The 19,925-nt window shown below is 40.2% G+C and overlaps 1 protein-coding gene across 10 annotated transcripts in view; it reads left to right on the forward strand.

The window, feature by feature from the left end:
* The window catches only part of LOC115020475 (calcium-activated potassium channel subunit alpha-1), a 127,653-nt gene that overhangs the window by 45,682 nt on the left and 62,046 nt on the right, over positions 1-19,925 (forward strand). For all 10 annotated transcript variants that reach the window (XM_029450525.1, XM_029450535.1, XM_029450533.1 and 7 more), the window contains exon 3: positions 9,789-9,850. In XM_029450525.1, the coding sequence (XP_029306385.1) occupies positions 9,789-9,850 (62 nt within the window). The remainder of the gene's footprint in view (positions 1-9,788; positions 9,851-19,925) is intronic.

The raw sequence follows: 19,925 nt of genomic DNA on the forward strand, positions 1-19,925 counted from the left end.
TAATTGTTCTGCATGCATTGTAATAGAAATGGCATTGGTGTGATAAAGTTTTGATATTATTAACTGTGACAGGGATGATTTATGCTCTGATTAAAGGCACATAATGGAATTGTGTGGCAGTAACCGGTGCCTGGAAAACAGTGTAGTGACCTGAATACGTTATGACCTGCAGAGCAGATGGAGAAGAAGCCACTTAAAGACGACCTATTAGTATTCACACAGCACACCTTTCTTTCTCCTCATTTCTTACTGTAGAGTGGTCATTTCTCATTGTTCTGATGGGAAATTATACCTGTTATGTAAATGTCAAGCTGGATATTGGTTGATACATGGCACGATTAAATTCCTAACAATAGAGAGATAAACATAAAGGTACAAATACATTTGACAAAGGTGTTTACAAATCCCAGTAAATGGAAATATTGAGAAGATCATTATATCATCATTATAATCATTATATATATACTCTGATTCTGATTATGACTAACACAGATGATGCAGTTAGAGTATCACAGTAGGAATTACACATTTGACCTCTTATTCCTTCAGACCACCCACTCGATTCTTGACAATCTTTCTTTCTTGTACTGTCTATCGAACACTGCATCCACTACATTTATGCAGCCGCCTTGTTTGAATATAAGTCATGAATCGATAGCACGGGCGATGGTAACAAGTCACAGTGCTCCTCTCTTGTGGGAGATCAGGCATTTTCTTTTTATTGAAGCTTTATGAGATACAGGGAGGGTGAGAGTAGAGGACATTTTAAGGATTTAATCTAAGGCCAGCAGCGGTGCATGAATTAGCACAAGTAGGAGCCTTATTCATCAGTGATGCATATATCTTACTGAACTGTATTCATAAATTAGTAGCAATTAGATTAAACATATTACCACACACTATGTATTTTAACGGTTCTTATCTTTTTAAAGTTGGATAGTAAGGATTGTTGATAGGAAGTTCATATATGACCTAATGTAGCTACTTCTTCTTCTGACAACTTTTTCCTGCATTCAGTCACTTTTTTTCATTTGCATCATGAAAAGTCATGATGATGATAATTGTATTGTTTTTTTTTTTTTAGAATTTTACTGTCATGCAGTAAAACCAAAAATGTGTCCTGGGTGCCGGGTGCTGTCCTTGTCATGTTCGTCCTCCACTCAGAAGGGTCAGTAGTAGGCAGGGGCAAACATACTGACACTTTAATTACCCTTAGGCATGGGAACAATTTCGTGGACCTGTGATGTCCAGCAGCAAAAAGCCGCACTTTACCCAGAATTCATCAGTTTGTGGTGTTATGTCACGGAGAGCCTCCACAGAACTTAAATCTTTCATATATTGCTAATTTACCACCGAGTTAGAATTAGCTGTCAGAGCATTCACACTAAAAACAACGTTTCCCTCTAGCCATCGTATACATACTGTATGTACAATGAGCAATGATGTTACTGCTTTCTATAAACTCCCAATTTTAAATTCTGCACATTTATTGCAGTTCTCAAAAGGAACACTTTATATGCTCATGTGTTTGGTTGGAGCATGGATATGAGTTAAGGAATGTTCCCCTATTTGCAGGCTGGTCACACACATCCTCTCATCTTCTCTGCGCTGGAATAATCCCAGTAGGGGTCCTCCTTTCTGTCTCATGGACAAACGCACGCACGCAAAGGTTGAAGACATACACACATGATGTACGCGTGCTCGCTCGCAAAGAGGTGAAGACACGTGCACGGGCGTGTACACGCTGTGGCATTTAAGCTCTTGCTGTGCCTTAGAGGACATGCTCTAATATTCTCCATCCCTCCGCTTCTCTTTCTCTTCAGCTGCTCTCTCTCTCTCTCGCTCTCATTCTGTCTCAGCCACAAGCCAGTTCCTGCCACCTCTTAACGCTCCTTATGTCCCGAGGAGGGGAGCTATCTCTAATAGTCTCTCATTCCTCCCATCTCCTGTCATCATCACCACCATCTTTTCTATCTCCTCTACCTCTTTCTCTCCATCTCTTTTGTCCTTTTGGAATCCTCTGCGAAGATTCAAGGTCATGGTCACAATGTCGTTCTCTTGGGAAGGCTGCCATTAGACACAGGAATGCTGTAGAGGAAGTGTGACTTGCCTTACCTAGTATCCCGAGGATACTGTACACCTCAAAAGGTTCACCTCTGTTGGGATTGTTTCATTCGGCAGTGACACTTCTCTCATCTCTCACAGTAGCAAAAGATATTTTAGAGGATATTTTTCAGACTGGTTGTCCTGTCCGTCTATAACAGATGCCCGAAGGCCTCCTCTTCATCTCCCGTGGACAGATGCTCATTTTATAAGCTGTCATCCTGTCAGACCTGAGAGGCTTTCCTTCACACCGACCCCCTTACCACCCTCTCCCCCGTCAATCACTGTTGCTGTTGCCTAGGTACCACAATATGTGGGCGTCTCTTAAGGGCCACCAAGGTTAAGTGGAGCCAAATCCAGGGCTGCAGTTTCAGTTGTTGTGTTTTTGATTTATGAAATTCCATTTCCTTTCGGAGATTAAAGAAAACATTGTTGGGGCCTGGCAGTTTGTTTACAATACATCCTTGTTATGTAAAATGAAATAATGCACCGTCTGCTGTCTGAAGAGTAAGACTGGGTATGCAAATAGACATATCATTTATTTTAGGGGCTGCAACTTATTACAATTGTTTTCATTATTGATTAATATTTTCTGTGTATAACATGTCAGAAAAAAAGGGAAAAATGCCTAACGCAATGTCCTAAAGCAGAAGATGAGTCTTTGAATATCTTATTCTAAATATTTTTAGTGTGCAATTAAGACGAAGGAAACCAGAAAATATTCAAATTTAAGAAGAATTTTTTTTTCTTTACTGACAAACGATTAATTGATTATCAAAATAGTTGGCAGTTACTCATCTAGTTATTATATTTAGTAATATAGCTTTGTGGAGGGTGATCTCAGATACATGCAAACGAGCACATGTCTGTCTGCTTGTTACGGCTTGTTGATTTGCACCTGCCCTGTTGACGATGCCAAAGTTCATTTTAAGCTGAGTCAGCGTTCTGAAAGTGTTACATTTCACACCGTGTTTGTATTTTCACACGTCAAAATCAGGCAAAGTCCCAGTACTATCACCTTTCCAATTCTGCGATGTCAGATTCAAATAAATGACAATCTTTCACACCATCTTTGCTATAGACGAAGTTTCCTTTTTCCATGCCCATAGAATCGTGATTGACTCGAGATGCAGTCTCTGTCTGCAGAACTGTTTCATAATTGAACATGTTTCATTCAACACACATCACCCCAAACTATTTGCTTCCTTGCGGCGAAATCAATCCCTCTTGCCTTCGAGAGGAAAATCTTTTGGAGCAAAGAACAGAGTGACGGGAAGTTAGTGGAGTGAAGGAATATTAGTGATATCAGCAGCAGCAGTATTGACAGTGAAAATAAATACTTTTTGATATACAAAGTTCTTCTAGTGTTGTACCAGAATTAAGGCAAATCCACACTTTTCTCCAGACCCAAGGTCGTTTGTGACGGTCATCTATGATATATCGCATTATTTGTAACTTAAGTAGAAAAACGTACGTCAAAATAAATAGAAAATATCTTACCATTTTTTTTTTTTACTACCGTCAATAGGTTCAGGTTGTACAGTTCATGTTTTGTGTGAAGCATAATCCTTACATGCTCATTGAACAATAAAACATGTGGATGAATGATACAGATGATTTTTGAACGACAGGGTAACGACCTTCTACCCACCCCCTGTTCTCCTCCTTCGTACCATTGCTATGACCTTGGACGGCAACACAAAAGGAGCTGGCTGTGGGAGGGTCGGGCAGGAGCAGATATGAGCAGAGCAAAGAGCGGAAGGACTGTGTTGCCTTGTCGAGCTTATTTCTCCCTCCTCCGCACTGACCGGACAAATCGGATATCAAATTTCAAATACCTTCTTTTCTTAAAGATAGGCTTGCATGTTTAGCGGCTACTGAAAATAAATAAAGACAGATTAGAGATGTACATCATGTCATCTAGACTTGTCGAAGTGCCCAGCATGACAGAATGGAAGAATAATTCATGTAGTAATTATGACCAGCATCTTATTTCTCCGACTCCGACACACACTACTTCACAACTTACTCAGGCTTCAGCTTGTATTCTGCCTGTTTTGTCCTTTGCTCCTCTCATCATTTATGAATTGTATATTTGAAATCTGGGTATCAATGGCTCTCAATGATTGGGCTTGTCTATTTTGACTAATAAAAACTGTTTTGAGTGAATTTTATTTTGGAAATGGCAATTAGCATTCATGTCATTGGAAAGGCTGTGCAGAGGCTTAATGTTAGCAGACAGAGCCTTAGACAGTCTGAAGTGGACTTTCCATTCTTAAATAAAGTGTGTTCTTTTATTTGAATTTGGGCAACGGATAGTTATATCTATGTAGCAATAAAACATTATGTACACTATTTGTTTTTTAATTGTCAGTCCTTGGTTCATGTTCATGTGTATAGCTCCTTTTTTTAAATGATTAATCACCAATGAATGAAACTGCCCATGTTTAGTCATTCTTGTCCAACTGGTAAGGATGCTCTGGTATGAATTGGTATGCCTGCGGTACGTCTGTTCAGTCACACAGTGGGAGTAGTGTGTGTGTGGAGTTAAGCAGTGTGTGACTGAAATACAGAGCATGTTCTTCTGACACGATGTCAGATCAAACCTACACTGGCGGACTCTGTCTCGAACCACCTGCCATTTGAAGGTGAGGGAGATCACGATGTTTGCCGATGTATGGATTCATGCCATCAGAGTTTAATGGAAGTTTCATTTGTTGACATTCATAGGAGCTCACTTTCTCTCCTCCTGCACCAACATGTGATTCTGTTTCCCTTTGTGTCTCAATTTGCATTGAAACTTTAACGTAGGAGTATTTGTTATGAAAGCAAACACTTGGAGAATGGATGACAAATGATAGATATGCTATAGAGTTGCATTTGTTTTCTATGTCATACGGATTAATATACACTGACTGAAGCTCTTTTCATTTGTTTGAAACCCACTGATGTATGTTTAGGGATTAAAGCCAAAGGAAAAGCAGAAAGAGTACACTGGTTTGGCCGGAGCTTTACTTGGCTGTGAACCTGAAATCCTTGGCTGAAGCATCAATCGGACATTTTGGAACTTCTCTTTCTGGCTAACGCTGCGAGCCAGGCCAGATTAATGAACAAGCTTATCCTGATGCCACACAGTACTGATGGGCATTCTTGACTCCCCACCAAGGATTCCCGCTCATGTAATCTTGGGGAACCCATTATGATTCTTAGAAAGTATTTATTTCAGGTTTTGATATTTTAGTTCAGATTTCCTCTCATTTCTCACCTAACGTACCCGCAAGGATACTTGTTTTCCTGCCTTTGGTGTCGACCTCGAGAAGCTCTGTAATAATAGCATGCAAATCAGCTCACATTTGGGCTGCCTCATTAGCCCCAGGCTTTGGATTTTATTAATATGTTGCACAAGTAGGTTTCTCATTTCATAAATGAACTAAAATAGCTTCGGATTAAAATAGTCCAATTTTCCTCCGTACGCTATGTGCCAAGGTTTTTAATGGATGATGATCAGTGAACAGTGGATTTTATTATAAATCTATGATGAATAATAATAATAATAATGATAATTAAACGGACAAAGTGTAATACACTAATTATGGCATAATAGGTTCTGTTTACAGAGGAATTAAGCGACACACATCTGTCCATCTTCCAACAATGGAATATTAACCAATGACAACTTGTACTCTAAAAGATGTTTCTACGTTGGACAACACCCGTCACATACAATTATATCAGATTATCTACCAGAGGCATACTGAACATTTTGACACCAATCCTCCACTCAGTAGTTGAGATGACTAATAGACCAAACAAGATGTTGTCGCCCTTTGACCTCACTGACAAAACAACTAAATGATTTAATAAGAGGGAGCCAATTTTGTAATGTGTGCCAAGGTAGGTGTCATAGTTTATTATAATATTTGGACTTTTGTAAACAAATACTCCAAATAAACAACAAAATGTTCTTTATAACTGTCCTCCAGAATGACACCTTCACAAGCAGGATGATTTCATTTGTTTCTTTCAAAACAGTTTAAAAAAAAAAGAGATTTTATGATATGACAACGCTATGGGTTAGAATGACTTTGTTGTTTAAGGTTTTTATCATGAATAGAATTGTAATCCCTTAAGGTTAAGGAACACTTGCTCACTGTCAGTCAGAAGTAGGGAAGCAAAAAGCAACCCTGACCCATTTTTGTTGAGCCTCCTATTCGCCCCGACCTCTTCCCTACGCAGAGTTTGTGGCTCTACCGTGTCACCTGACTTCGTCCTTTGCTCCCGACTGACAATAGTCATCATTACATTTATCGCTGGAGTGCTTGAACATTAACAAACGTTTTAGAGCGTTTACTGAAACAACTGTAACTGTCACTTGTCGTCTGTGATTAAGTGTCGTAATTCTTCAGGTATTTTCATTCACTGGAATTAGCCCAAACACAAGACATTCCCATCTGGTTACTATCTATAAACAGTTTTCTTAAATGAATTTTCCATGAATCATAATACATGTATCCATGCGTGTAAACAGAACATCTTTCAGAGAGTCCTGTCTGACTGAAATGCCGAAGAGGCTTTGAGTCACCGCTCTCTTGACCTGGGTAGTTGTCCTTAATGTGAAGCGATTATTCCGTACGTTGTCAGCCCACATCACCTGTCTGTAAGACTCTCTCCCTGTCACAGGGTGCATTTAAGAGTCCGAGGAAGTCATTAGACAGGATCCCTGTTGCAGGAAAAAGTCTCCTGTGAAATTCTGCCTCAGTTTTAGAGCACTTCATATTTCTTCCACTGGCAAGCCGCGATGAGCTCTCGAAAATTCTTTAGGCGGCCAAATAAACTGAGAGCGTCAGACTCGCACGTGTGTTTATACATGTAAGTTAGGGTTATTATGTGTTAACGGTGTAATGGGAGAGCTACCACATTTAGCCCACTTGCAATACTGCTACTTGAACCCCCCCCCACACACACACACACATAATCTCTCACTGCCCTCTTTTACACTTCTAGTCTTCCAGTATGGCAAGGAAAGGGTACACCAATGAACACATACATGAGTATTAAACGAGAAAACATAGTCATCACGTCTGAATGCTGCTCCTCTGACACATGCAGTTTGTCGGCTCTGACTCACTGTCATCTTGTCACATGTGAATCATGAAATCTGCATGTAAACAATCTGATTAAGTCATAAACAACTGCAGGGCCAGCCTTAGCAATCCTTTTTTAAATGTATCACTTTCTTTTGTAGGCGGAGGGAATGCCCCTTTTCCTTGTAGGTTCCCCCTGAGTGTTATTACGTTGGTCTTAATTTGCAGTGGCGGTTGCTCGGTTGGTTGTCTTTGGTAGATTGTGGGTTTGACGTCGATAGCTAGCCCTCGTAGACATTGTGTGTGTGTGTGTGTGTGAGAGAAAGGGTGGGGGGATGGACTGGCTTTCACAGCTGAATAACTGGGTCAGTTTAAGATGATGACGCTTCTTATATCCTCAGCTCATCGCTGGGTGTTCACTGTTCACTGCTCAGCTTTTCATCAACCAACCACTGCTCAACCATACTTCTCTCTGAGCCCTTTTCTCCCATCCTCTCTTTCTCTTTATTAACCCTTTTGACCCTGCTACTTCCATAAACAGTAGAAGCACAAACTAGCTCCAAGGAAATGTCAGTGTATCTGCATCTATATGTACTCTCCATGTTAGGGGGGAACTGTCAGAGTCGAGTCCCACAGAAAGAGCCTTCTCTCGTCTGGGCTCCTGAGATTTGATGACGTCTACTCATTTTCATTTTCGAATCAAAATCGTTGTAGCACAACCAGAGATATTGTCTTTTTAATTCCATGCATCCTTGTCAAAACCTGGTGTTTTACCTGGTGCATTACCCAAAATGCAACATCAACCACCAACAGTTTGTTTGAAGATTAGAGTTTGCTATGCTAGATGCTTCTAATGTAGCCCACAGGCCTTAAGCAGAGGTGAAGAGTGGACTACAAATATCTAGCAACCTCACTTCTTTCTATCTCCGCATCCCCAGATAGTAGTCTTTAGCCAGTTTGGCTTTGGCATTTACCTTACACCTGCACAATATAATCAATCACACTGTAATCATACCATGCCATCTTGTTGTCTGTATAGGGCAGTGATCTGATTCCCTTCCTACCAGCGGAATGTGTTTCATTCAAAAAGCTTTATGTTATTGTAGACTTTCAGCTAGAGAGTCTTCTCCCCATCTCCTTTGTGTGGCGCATCATTGATGTCTTTGGCTTGTAAGGTAATTCCTATCCTGGGCAACTCCGTGACCAGGATTGCCATCGTCCTCCATTCAAGCAGCAAGCCATTAAAAATGCAAGGGGATAGGCAGTGTTTACTTAATACCTCAGCCACAATGCATAGAATCGATCCAAAGGACCCTCACATGAAAGTAATCAAGCTCCCATCATCAATAATGAATGGCACAATCAACAGGGACATTGGGCTCCTATTGTGAGTTGGCTGAATGGGAGAAATGATCACAGGGGAGGAACTATTGTGCATGGCTATGTTGCTCAGCTGTTTGCGAAGATGATGATAATAGTGATTATTTTCACTATCGATTAATCTGCCAATTATTTTCTAGATTAATAGTTTGGTCTATAAAATGTCAGAACATATTGGACAATGTCGATCCCAGTCCATGGTGAGGCCTTTAAATGTCTTGTTTTGTCAGTCCAAAACCCAGAAGATATTCAGTTTCATATGATATAAAACAGAAAATCTCCACATTTCAGAGGCTTAAAACAGCATGTTCTGCCATTTTTGCATGAAAATTAACACTAATGATGAATCGTTTATCAAAATAGTCTTTTTCTGTCTAATCGATGGTCGATGTTGCAGCTCCAATGTTGATGTGAACTCATTGTTTGCAAGTGTAGTTTGCTGGAGGCGATTTTTGTGGCACATTTTGCCATTTATTTCTTCGGTGTTGAACATGATGAAGCTGAATTTTGCTCTTAAACAGGTCACTAACATCATTAATCACCAGGGCTGAACTTTAAAAGAAATGTCCTCCTTTTGTCAAACAACAGAACATTCTATACTTTTACTGTGTGGCATTTAATTAAATACATTTTAATTCTATTTAATTTATTTATTTTCAAACAGAAGAAAAGTGGTTTAAGTCTCTCCACAAGATTAAATAACTTGTTTAGATGCAGAGCTCAGGTTGCCTTACCTTACCAGCCACATATAGTCACTGAAACATTATACACACCGCAGTCCAGCAGGGCCACAATCTCACACAATGCAAGCACTGACTCAGCGCAGTAGTTGAGGAGTGCATGTCAACACTTGATAACGGTGGTCCTGTCTAAGCACTTCCTCTCAACACCCCGACACATTGTGGCTGTTCTTCTGTGCAGTTGAGCTTACAAATGTGTGTCCTTTCTTTGCTTCCTGTGAATGTGCTGGCTTGACTCTGTATAATGTATTTAATAGGCTGTATTTGCTGACATGAGGGAGAGCATTCATTATTCAGTGCATGTTTAAAAAAAATAAATGCAACCCACAGGAGGCAAGTCACTGTTTAATTACAGACACTGTAACTAGTGTTTCCTATTGTGTCCGCCCAAACTGAATACTTTGTTTACTATAGAGTGCATAAATGACCAGATCTATGCATTGAAGTAATTTCTCTTTCGTCTGTGACTTTCTCTCCTCAGGTGGTGTTAGTCTTTGCACTAAGCATCGGGGCCCTCGGGATATACTTCATAGACTCATCAGAGTAAGTATCAATTTCATGTCGTATTTTCTGAAACAAGTTGACATTTCACACATGCTCCAGCAGCTACACTGATGATGAAATATAGATACAAATACACTTATTTGTTGCATGCATTAACATTGGCCTACTTACTGTATCTGAATGATACTGTAGGTGCACATGTGTCCTTACTCATCTCCACACACTGCAATCTGTGAAATGCACACACACACACACACACACACACACACACACACACACACACACACACACACACATCTGCATTTTTAGAATTTTTCAATGGGAGGCCTGTCAGTTTCCATGGTAACAGAGACAGGCAGATAGTGCATGTGTTGGGCAGTGGTTCTATGTGTGAGTAAGTGAGTGTGTGTATTGTCAGTTTATGTACGTATCCCTGGCTGACAGTCACCCAGAGACAGATTGCTGGCATCTCTCCGATAACCACTGCAGCTACTTTCACACCATCCAGATGCAAACTGTACCTTTTTGAAATGTAACGTTTGAGATTTGTTTAATGTTTGAAGTCTTGTGAGTTTCTTTCTGCTAGAGATATTGACTTTGTCAGTGGAAACCACGGTCACACCATAGTGTGTCAGGTAAATATAAACTAACAGGGGCAACTAAAAACATTTTCTCAGCCTAATTTACTTTGGTTGGTGCTGAATATGGTTATTGTTTAATTCGTACAGTAGCATAATTTAACTCTTTATTCAACAACAAAACAACTTTGACATGTGCCGTCATGTGTAATTTAAAGCTATTGTTTAAATGGCTTTTTGGTGACTCTATTTTTCAGTTGCTTTGTCTCAAGAAACGGCAGAACACAGCAGTCAAATGTCTTATCTCTCCCAGGCTAATTTAGTTTAAGGGGCTACTTTATAATGTATATTTGCTGACAGCAGTTCTGCACTTCCAGACTTCAGTTAGCGGAAGTTAATTTTCAAAACACCACGGCTCCAAGTGCGCTGATTTCAAATGAAAGAAAAAGAGGCAATTTTATGTTTGCAATTATGTAGAAGTTGTTGCGTGTGCCTCTGGTAATGAAATAACCAAAGATGTTTCACTACGCCCTACACAGTACCTCTGTATGCCTTTGACTTCACAGTATTTCATGCACCACTGATTTACACAAATACAGCCTCAAGTTTACTGTTGTGCCTGCAGTTATGGAAGGTTGATTGCAAAGGGACCATAACGTATTGACCATGCTACTGTATCGCACTTTTCCATCACATTCGTTTCTCTTTTGGCTGTTGTGCAGGATGTTATCTTTAAGTAATGGCTAGCTCTAATACAATATCTTTGAACTTTTAAATTATGTCCCCGAGGGAACTGAGAGTCTAAAACAGGGATAGAGATTTAAACTTCTCAAAATGGGTCAATCTAAAATGCAATCCAACTTGTACAGTCTTATCTTGGCAGCAGTGGGAAATTGTTCCTGGAATGAGTCCAGTCACCCATTTATACCTCAGGATAAAAACCTTTACCTACCTCTACATCTCTATTTCTCTTTTTATGTCCCTTCATCTCTCCCTCTTTGTTTCCCCCTCTAATTTTCAAATATATTTTAGCAAAGAAATGCAGATCAGGGGACACATTTGCTTCTCATAAAAGAGTATAATCCCCTCTCAATATTCCCATGATGACTAGGAATGCAAAGTAAATGATCAATAGTCAATGAACCATTGAAACCCTATACAAAAAGCAGCCACAGAGAATGTATGAGGTGGGGGCAGCAGGCAGTTATTCAGTTAGGGTGAAATTAAACCTCCAATATGTCATCAAGTTACCTGATTGGGAGGCATTGAAACATTGAAATACAACATGTATAATTGTACATACACTGCATTGAGCTCTTCACTTATGGAAAAGTAATAATGCATCTGTAACAGATCTCATGTGATGAGGTCTAGAATTACTTTGGCATTATCAACAGGCTCTTGAGCATGCTTCCATTGACAGACATGGAAACATCGATAAGCTATCCACTAGATATACACAACAAAGTAGGAAGGTTGAAAGCACAAGAGATGTATCATGCCATAACATCAAACCTGCAGGGCAAAAAAAGGAACATAGTTAAAGCCCTGTTTGGTGTAGAGCTGCACTTTCCCTCTCTGTATTTCCTCATGTTATCTTGTATGTTAGGCTTCCCTAAGGCATTGCCCTGATCTCTCTGTGCTCCCATTAAGCTGAGGCCTTCTCTACCCTCATCATCGTGATTAGCTCAAGCTTGTCACTTGAGTGTGCATGTCCTCTCAGGGGGGCTACTGATCAACCCAGAGCAGGTTGAGGCGAATCAGGGGGATTTGACATCCTTAACAGTGCTAGGCTTGTGTTATAGCCATACTTTCACTACAACAGCTGGAGCCTCTTATGTGCTCTACACCCATTGTTACATGTCATAGAGCTGACATGACACTAAATCTTTCCCAATTGTCTACTGACAAAGACCTATTTTTATCTCTGCCCCAAATCTATTCGACGTAATAGCTAATACCAAACTATGTCTGAACTTGACAACCTCAAAATAATCCAAGATGCGTCATACGGGCCATCAAGGACAAACGGTTCCCAATTATCATGTTGCTTCCACACTAGCTGTCAAAAGTAAACAGTGGTATAGTCTACCAACAAAGCTGAAATAAAGCGCAGGGTCGGAGCTCAAATAAATCTTAAACTAAAAGGTTTTGCTCTCTGTTTTTGCATTAATCAAGTCCAATCTCTTTAAGAACATTCTGCACAAAGACACACATCTTGACATACCCTTTCTCTGATTATCCCCTTGTAGCAGGGGCATACAACCATACATGTGATTTACATTCATACCCCTGTACTCAAATGCAAAAAATTCTCTACAGATGTACAGATCTAAATGTTAATGACTGAGCAAATCAATTAATGCAGATTTATAACCTTTTAATGGTACAAATATTAACAGTGTTATGGTACAGACTCATTAACTATTCAGACTTCATGGTTTATGGTCAAATTGACATTTTGGCCATCGGATGAAGGAAACATAATTCTGAAATTGTCTGTGAAAAAGGCAACATTAATAGGAAGGATTCCGGTTGAGTCCCTGTGGTAACAGCTGAAAGAGTCATGTGGTTTAGACCGGGGGAGGCTGGAGCTGCACGATGGGCTTTTATGTCTTCTTCAGTGAAGCAGGGTAACCCTTTGGGGCAAGGACACACACACACACACACACACACACTCACACTCACTCACACTCACACACACACACACACACACACACACTGAAGAGCAGCGTACCTTTGATGGCCAGTCACCAGTCTCCCACGAGCTGTTTTATTCCTATAGCTTTCGTTATGCGGGGCTTTCCTATCAGGAGCTCTGTTTGGCGAGTATCCTGCAGCAAAGATCCACAAAACACTGCAAAACCTTCTGTGGAAGCAGGTAGACAGAGTTTCAAAGGAGGAAATTATTAATTGGCTTCCCTCCCAGTTGAGAACAAAGATCATTAGTCATCGACTTGGCAACGGTGTTGTTGTTAAGAGGGCTGTTTTGTTTTTTTTAAATGAATGGCGGGAAATGAATATATGGCTTCGCTGACAATGCACATCCATCTGTTTGTTTTGACAAAGCGGGTTGTTTACCACAGTTCTGCGCAACACATGATAATGTATGATAAGACGCTGCCTTTGCTGTTCCTCTGCAGCAGACTTCACTTGCCAAACTGATGCTATTTTCGTGAAAATTTCAATGGGAGGATACTGCGTCCTCTCCCGCCCACACCCGAATCTGCTTTAATACCTTGGCTCATCTTTCATCCCTTCTTTTTTCCTCCTCTGTGTTCCGATGAAACAAATAGAGAGGAATGTAGGACAAAGTCTCTGCAGGCTGTTCTTAAAGGGATGCCCTTGTTCCTGCTCCACTTCTGTTTCTATTCCTCTCCTCTCTCGACCCGTCCCTGTCACACATGCAGGCTATTACGGGGACACACTTGCATAGTCACGTTAACTGGCAGATTTGCACACATGAATAGACGCACACTTCTTTTTGAGTCTTGTCTAAAAGGACTCTTAAGCAGCAGCCGGTGTCTGTAACTCTATCATTAGTGTGCGATCAATGACAGCACTGAAAAAAGAAACAGTGCCTAATGACTAATTAATTGGGTAAGGTGAGAAATATGGCTTAGCAGTGGCAGACTTTGTGGCGATGAAGAGTAGCCTATATAAGGACCTCTCCTTGATCTGGATGGAGTGAGTCACCACGCGGGTCAGAGAAGACCAAGTAACCATGAGAAGACTTCAATTGTACTTTATACCATTCTCAAGTGGCTTCAGATTTAAATACACAAACTGTGGCAGAAAGATTTTACTCAAATTAAAATGTTCTAACATCCCTCCCTCTTCAAACTAAATGCCATTTTTTTACTTTTCCAAACACTTTCAGGGACAGTTTTCGCGTTATTATTAACATTGGCTGTGAGTGAATATGAAATGTCAACATCACAGATAGATAAAGAGCTTTTTATGATTGTGGAGCCCCTCTCTCTGTATGCTTTTGGTATCTGAGCATGAGCGGAGGGAAGTTCCAACATTTGGAGTCCTGCTTCACTGACATGTAGTAAAGCTGAACATTAGTGTGATGGTACAACAAGTTAACCCTCAAGTTTTATTCTCACAAGAGTGAAATGACCCTGGCTGTCACTCGATCTGGCAAATTCACATGGTGTGTGAAACACTGATAGAATAAAACAATGACCGGAGAGATGAGTCAAGTCTCTATGCACGAGGTATCAGTGCGCGCTGAGTGGCCCAACCTCTTTGTTTATGAAAGTCTGCATGGCAATATAAAAGGCTATTTGCTGTTGCAGTTGCCTGATATCCCTCAATGCACAGCGGAGGGGTTATTTTCAGACCACAGCATGAACACAGCATGAGCAACTCTCGAAAAATGCAGTTCACCTAATTAACCCCAGATTAAATTTAAATGATTTAAGTGCCGTTGTTAGACCAACCCTACTGGAACATAACATGGTATTTGTTTTTCCACATCATTTAAAACCAATGGATCCAAAAGAGGAAATTCACTAGAGTTTGTTTACCAAACATGTTAATGATACAGTATATGCACCATGTTCATTTGCTTAAACCTTTACTGTCTCAGTGATATGATGAACTGAAAAGCCAGCTTGCAATTATTATATTTAGATAAGAATAAAAACAAAATTAAGAATGTTGCTGTAGAATACATGAATGAGTTGAAATGTATCGACAAATGTTGCGTCCTAAGAGATACATTTCCTTTCTTTATTTCTTTATGAAGGGTTTAGGATGGGGATGTTATGATTGATATCATTTATAGATTAGTTTTTTCTTTCTGATTTGAAGGTATTTTTACACAAGGAGGTCTAAATGCACTGATTGAATGACCTGGAATTAGAACAAATAAACCTAACACCCATGACTTAAATTGCTTGACAATGTTAATCAGTATACTGTGACGACTTTCTCCTTTTGTATATGGCACATAACCACAGCGTTTATCTCTTAATTGGTTTGTGTTCAAAAGAGGAGTGATGCGATGTGTGTAGTTGAGCTATTGTTCTGAAACATTGGCGTCTGAATAAATTAAGCATAAACTAGTGTAAGTGTATTTCTTTCTTACATTGCTGTCTCATTTAAAATGCATTGTGTTGCTGAGCAAACTCTATGAAGTTGTGGTTTCTTTTAGTGTTTCTATTTTCACTCACAAGCTACTCCTTTGGACTCTAAAATAAATAACGCCTTTTTAGAGGAAACGCTTGAAGCGGGATGCGAGTCATTCTTAGTCAGATGAATAAATTGAGTTAGCTAATTTTAGCCTCCCTCGGGAGGTTTTATTTGCTCATTGCCCTTGTAGGTGCTAAAGTATTTCTTATTTTAGTAATGGTGCCTTGGCCTAAATCAATCATTTAAGTACTAACCTGCCCTTCTTTCAGCTTCACAGACCCCTCCCTTCTGCGTCCCCTACACGTACATGCAGATAGATAGATAGATAGATAGATAGATAGATAGATAGATAGATAGATAGAATCTTGCATATATATGTGCACTACCCTCAGGAGAAATACTGCATGTGAGCCAGACATTCAGTTATGTTGCTTAAATCACATTCTACCTGCATTTGTATTTTTCTCTTTGCGTTGTGTATTGATTGTATGGGGTGACTCGAACCCTAGTAAATGAGACTATGCATCTGTAACTATGTCTCAGGATGCTTATGAGCTTACTAGAGCAGAAGACATTTTATGAGATATGAAGAATGACTCAGATTTGGTGCGTTGCCCTGTGTTTGTGAGCATTAGTCAAGCCGGGAGCACAGTGTGTAATTATTGTTTTCTCAGGGGGCAACCTTGCTGTTGCTCCTGCAGCTAGCCAAGGTCGTGTGTGGGCTAACGAAAGGGCTTGCTCCGGCTGACTGACTGAAGGTGTTTGAGACTATTTTTAGAACATCATCATCAACATACTCCTTTGCCCTTGTGAACAAATGAGTTTTACCATTCTGGTTTGCAGGGGCAGAGTTCCTGGTCAGAGTAGGTTCACATGGGGAAATGCTTACATGCTCTACTGTGTGTGTGTGTGTGTGTGTGTGTGTGTGTGTGTGTGTGTGTGTGTGTGTGTGTGTGTGTGTGTGTGTGTGTGTGTGTGTGTGTGTGTGTGTGTGTGTGTGTGTGTGTGTTTGCATGTAAGTGTGTACATGCATGTATGTTTGTGCCAGCATTGCTAATAAGTAGAGTGGGGTTAGAGAAGGACTACTATGCTGCAGGCATTCGCAAAGTCAAACCTAAGACTAGAGTTTATTATAGAAGCTCTGGAATCTCCAGGCAATTTCCACGTGACCTAAAGCGAGCATTATGTGCTATATATATTTGAGAGATATTCTTCAGTACCTCTGGGAGCTCAGTCCCCCTCCCTTTTCACTCTGTCACTCTCACATCTTCCGCTCCTCCTCGCCCTCTTACTGTCACTGCCTCTCTTCTCTCCCTGCCTCTTTTATCTTCCGTGTCTTGGTGCTGTCTTTTCTTTCTCTCTCATCCATCTCTTCCTCTCTCTTTCCTCTCTTCTCCTCTTGTCAGACAGGATGTTGTAACCCCAGGCTGTGCCAGGGCTGAAGGAGTAATAAGAACGGCGGTGGACAGATCGATTTTCTTTAGGACACTGGCAGCATGAGGCCAGTCCTAATACTAGGACGGGTTAAATGCACTAAATGTCTACATTTCGCTGTGTGTGTACCGTGCTGTGTACATGTGTGTGACCATTAAGAGAGGATTCAAAATCCTACATTCCATTCCACCAACTCTTAGAATATATCTGGGTCTGCTAAATGCTAAACTAGGTTTGCCAGGTAGGCAAACAGTGAGACTGAAGTAAAACAATAAAGTTGTTGGCTGTAAAACCAAAACAATGATCTGAAAGACGCTAAAATGCTTGTTAGAGCTGAGGGGAAATGTCAAGTGATAATTCACTGTGGGTTTGACAAGTGAGACCTTTAACATTATACATAGTCATTTTTTCCATCGTCAATATACATTTATTCATTCGTTAAAATTAGAATAGATTAAAGAAATACATTTGGGAATATTGCTTTGATGTCGGCAGCAAAAGGATTGCTCACTATTAAGCTGTGTGTGTTTAAGTGATGAGTCACACAGCACATCTAATTCTCGCTTTTTTTAATGCTCCATCCATTTTCTCATTAATATGCAGTTTTGTTTAAGAAGTATTTATCCTGAAAGATGATACAGTTAAACATTTTGACTTGCTATATACTGTATATAACAACTACTGAATAATATGTTTTATGTTTCAGTATGCATGGCCTTTTGAAACGCATTTAGCAGCTCCACTATTATAAAACCCTTCCCAGCCTGCATTGCTGAACTCTTAATTTCCTACTGTGCCTCTGAGCTTAAGAGAAAAAAACATAGGTCTGCCTGATGTCTCTTCCCACTACTTTAGTTAATGATAAGCTTTACTTTCAAATAATGATTGTAAAAATAACTAAATTAAAGCTCTCAGAGTGTAGCTATTGTGCTTCTTTAAAATGCAAAATCAAGACGCATTCAATGTAGCACTCAGCCCCTGCTGTGTGCCGCCATGCTCTCTCTGTGTTATGGAGAATGCTTTGGGTCATGTGACTGTAGATGAGCGGTTATACAGAATTAGGCCAGAGCTGGGCCCGAGGGGAAACGCTACAATGACCACTCCAAATGGTGTTTTCAGCGTTCACCATCTGTGTGTGTGTGTGTGTGTGTGTGTGTGTGTGTGTGTGTGTGTGTGTATATGAACATAAGTGCTTGTAAGTGTATTTGTATTAGCTTGTATGTGTGTGCATTCTCTTGCACAAAGGTCTTAAAGTTTAACTTAGGCTGTGTTTCCAGATCCGTTTTGGGAGTGAGGTTACACGAGTGTGTAGATGGATGTGAGGAATATTGTGTATACTTAGGCTGTATGTATGATGACGCGTCTGTTTAACATTCATGTTTGTTGATGCCTACAGAATCACGTACGGATGCCGGTGGTGTTTTAATAATTGAGTATTTAGGCCAGATCAATGTTGACTCCTTTAAGGGGTCAGAAGCAAATGAACAACTTCCCAAAATCTGATGGCAGTGTATAAGGAAATGCCTTTCAACCAAAAAAAAAGTCACTTTAGTTTTTAATAATTTTCTGCACAAACCAGAATCATTCTAATCATCTTGGACATAAGCCAGGGCTTTACATCATCTTAAAGATCACATCAGTCCTTAGGATATGCTCCAGACAGACCACACACTCATGAATTAGAAGTTGGATCTTCCACTTGAAGCAATACGTCCTCTCTGGCGTGTCTGTACTCAGTCATCCATTATAATGCATCACCATGAGATAAAATGTTTGATGTTAACTGGAAGATGATTAAGCCTCACTCTTCTCTACCTCTGGAGGTTCTTATTATTCAGTGAGCTCTACTCTGGATCTCACATTGTGCCCCTGTGGGCCCCATACATACACATGTACACTTTAATGTTTGAATTTGAACATATGGGACTTGTAACTGTGTACTCTCATAAAGGCCATGTGTGTGTTTTCCCTTGCCAGGCTGTACATTCCCAAAGGTTGCCTATAGCCAGCCAAACCATAATGCATATTAATGTTTTTCCCGCAGTGGGAATTCCTCATTACGTGGGAGCAAAATGCTATAGGCCCATGCACAAGTGAAGAATGGGGTGGGCACACAGCCTGTTATTGCTTTTGTTGAAAGCACACACTTGCTAATGGTTAATCATCACAGGGTAAACATGAAGATGGATTACGTGACAGGCCGGACGGATCAGGACTCATTTATCATCTTCTGCCCTTTTTTTTAAAGCAACACCCGGCTTGCTATTGCACTAAATAGAGAGATCTATGCAGTCCCTTTCTTTGTGTGGAGTCTCTGTCATATGAGGGAATATCTGCTGGAATATTTGTCTTTTACAGATGCTGAATAATTTAAGCATGCTGCATGTACTGTCACATCAAAGCAACGACCAATTTCAGTTTATTTTCAAAGGTTTCATCTATATGTGGTTGACTACAGTTACAGCGGGTCTTTTATCTGGGTCTGGTACCCCCTATAGCTCAGAGGAGCAATTGCAGGGTGTAAGTGAAACTCTATGGCAAGTCATTAAATTGGTATTAATAATAGGGTTTTATATCCAATATGTTGATCAAATTCCTTTACACTAACAGACAGAGTGTTTCTCAGTAACTGTAAAGAAATATATTAGTGGCAAGGATGCTGTACAGTCGGTTTAAAAGGCGAGCATTGGTCAGCACCGTTTGACCTTGACAGATTCAAGCTGGCTGTTTTTTTTACCAGAGAACGGTTTCTTATCAGTCCTGTGAGCTGAATTGAGGGAAGGTGAGCACAGTGGAATCAGGACACATATGCATCTCTGCAGAAAAAAAGGACAGCATAAATCTATGATTCTCCTGATATGAAGGGGTGAGCCGTAAGTCATTGTCTTTTGGCGGAATTGTAATCGTGATGATTGTGATCATATCTTAATAAACTGTGATTCAAAAGGTACAAAATTAGA

The sequence above is a fragment of the Cottoperca gobio genome, chromosome 15 (assembly GCF_900634415.1).
Source record: "Cottoperca gobio chromosome 15, fCotGob3.1, whole genome shotgun sequence".
Classification (NCBI taxonomy): domain Eukaryota; kingdom Metazoa; phylum Chordata; class Actinopteri; order Perciformes; family Bovichtidae; genus Cottoperca; species Cottoperca gobio.